This window comes from Lactuca virosa, chromosome 6 (genome assembly GCF_052849685.1).
Source record: "Lactuca virosa cultivar CGN04683 chromosome 6, Lactuca_virosa_CGN04683_v6, whole genome shotgun sequence".
Lineage (NCBI taxonomy): Eukaryota > Viridiplantae > Streptophyta > Magnoliopsida > Asterales > Asteraceae > Lactuca > Lactuca virosa.
Window position 1 is genome coordinate 5,464,294 of NC_136431.1, and position 2,259 is coordinate 5,466,552.

At 45.2% G+C, this 2,259-nt stretch overlaps 1 protein-coding gene across 1 annotated transcript; it reads right to left on the reverse strand.

The window, feature by feature from the left end:
* Window positions 1-317: 317 nt before the first annotated feature.
* On the reverse strand, window positions 318-947 carry LOC145121296 (uncharacterized). The gene has a single exon (XM_079057067.1). It carries the CDS (start codon window positions 945-947, stop codon window positions 318-320), a length of 630 nt encoding a protein of 209 aa, XP_078913193.1.
* Window positions 948-2,259: the final 1,312 nt, after the last annotated feature.

Sequence of the window (2,259 nt, forward strand, 5' to 3'; positions counted from 1 at the left end):
ACCAAACAGCATCACCACAAACTCATAATGACCATAACAAGTTCTAAAAGTCGTCTTCTGAACATCCTCATCCAGAACTCTCATTTGATGGTAGCCTAAACATAAATAAATATTGGAAAAACATGATTCACCCTGCAGTTTATTGAACAAATCATCAATCCTCAGGAGTGGATAACGGTTCTTCACCGTTAATTTGTTCAAATTCTGGTAGTCGGTGTACACCCTGTGAGAACTGTCGTTCTTCTTCACAAACAGAATCGGTACGCCCCAGGTGAACTATTCGGTATGATAAACCCCTTGTCCAACATCTCTTGTTGTTATGTTGACAACTCCTGCATTTCGGGTGATGCTATCCAATAGGGTGCCTTGGCTATCAGAGCCGCACCTGGAACCAAATCAATTCGAACCTCGACTTGCCTCTTCGGAGGCACTCCAGGCAGATCCTCAGGAAAAACATCAGAATACTCCCGGACGACTGGCACATCATCAAATGTCTTATTTCCCTCCTCTCGAGTGTCCAACATATAAACCAAAAAAACAAAACAACCCTGATGAAGATACCTTCTAGCTCTCGCAGCTGAACAGAGAGCCGGTCGACGTCGAGCACCCTCACCATGAATAACTAGTTCTCCCCCACTAAGGGTCCGACCTCTCAGTAACTGGTGATCACAGTCAATCATAGCCCCATTAGGTCCCAACCAATCCATCCCCACAATAACCTTCAACCCATACATACGAATCAGAACCAAATTAGTAGAATATCTCTCGCTGAACATGTTCAAAACATATCCTCGATGAATCCTCGAAGTAATCACTGAATGATCATCCATAATCTTTACATCCAAAGGATAATCCAAAATTCCGGGTGCATCACTAAACTTCTTGCTAAGCGCAGGGGACACAAAAGATCTGGTAGCACCCGAATTGAACAGAACATGAGTAGTCATACCATTGACTAAGAAAGTCCATAAACATGATCACATAAAACATAAGCATAAACAAAGAAAATGGTAAGGGATAAGGTAAAGAGACATACCAGTAACCACATCAGGTGCTGCTCTCGCCTGCTCACCTGTCAACTATAATGCCCTGCTCTTCACCACATGTGTCTTCGCCTTGATCTGGCGACCATTGGTGATCCTCAAGGTGGTTGGTGTAGGCGACGCCATACTTGTCCTACTACTTTCTACACCTGCTCTGCCTTCCTCTTCCCGAGGTACTCCAAGTTAATATCCCATTCTCGGGCTCTGGATATCATATCCTCCAATGTCCGACAAGCTGAAAAGCTAAAAAAACTCTCGGATATCGGCTCTCAGCATGTCGTGGTATCGAGTCTTCTTCATCTCCTCGTATGCGGCATACTATGGAACCAATAAAGCTCTCTCTCAAAACTTGGCGGTGATCTTCACCTTAGTCTATGTCGTCTGGCGCAGGTCCTATAACTCCCTCGCAACTGTTACACCTTGACAGCCGGTGCAAACTCTGCTCGAAATCTGGTCACGAAATCAGGCCCGGCCATAGTCTTAATAGTTGATGCTCCCAAAGCATAGCTAATCTTGTCCCACCAATCACGAGCTCGCTCCCTCAAACACCCTGCAACAAATCTCATCTTCGACCCCTCGGGGGAGAATCTCGTCATCTGGGCACACTCCATGTTAGCTATCCAATGCATGGCGATAATGAGGTATTTCACCCCGAAGAACTCTGGTGCCCCACATCCCCGGAAATCCTTTAACGTGAGGGTACGAGCTTCATACTGTCTGGCGAACATCTCAGCTCAAAAGGTCCAAAATCTCTCCTCCATCATCTCAACAATCCCTTCCTTGATCGTCTCGAACATTACAGGGTTCGCATTAAGGATACCTTGCGTAATATCCGATGCAATGAACACGCGTAAACCCTCATCGACCGGTTTGGTACCAGAGCCCGAACCGGAACCAGATCCTGAACATCCCGTTCCATCACATGTCATCACCATACTGAAATACAACACGTAAACAATCAGAATACACACGAAGAAGCTCACACTCTATGAGCTTCTCAAAATCATCATGAATTTCCCTCACTCGGGTACATATCTTGTGCTTTCAGTAGTACAGGCTCAATACTTCCCTCCACACCTATATGTACCTTCCTCAAGAATTATCTAGAATCCTCTAAGTCACCCCGTTAACCACTCCCTGAAAACCCTGCTAACTGCACACACAACAAACTACTATATTTCCTAAACTTTCTTAGGAATCCTTTAACCCACTTGCT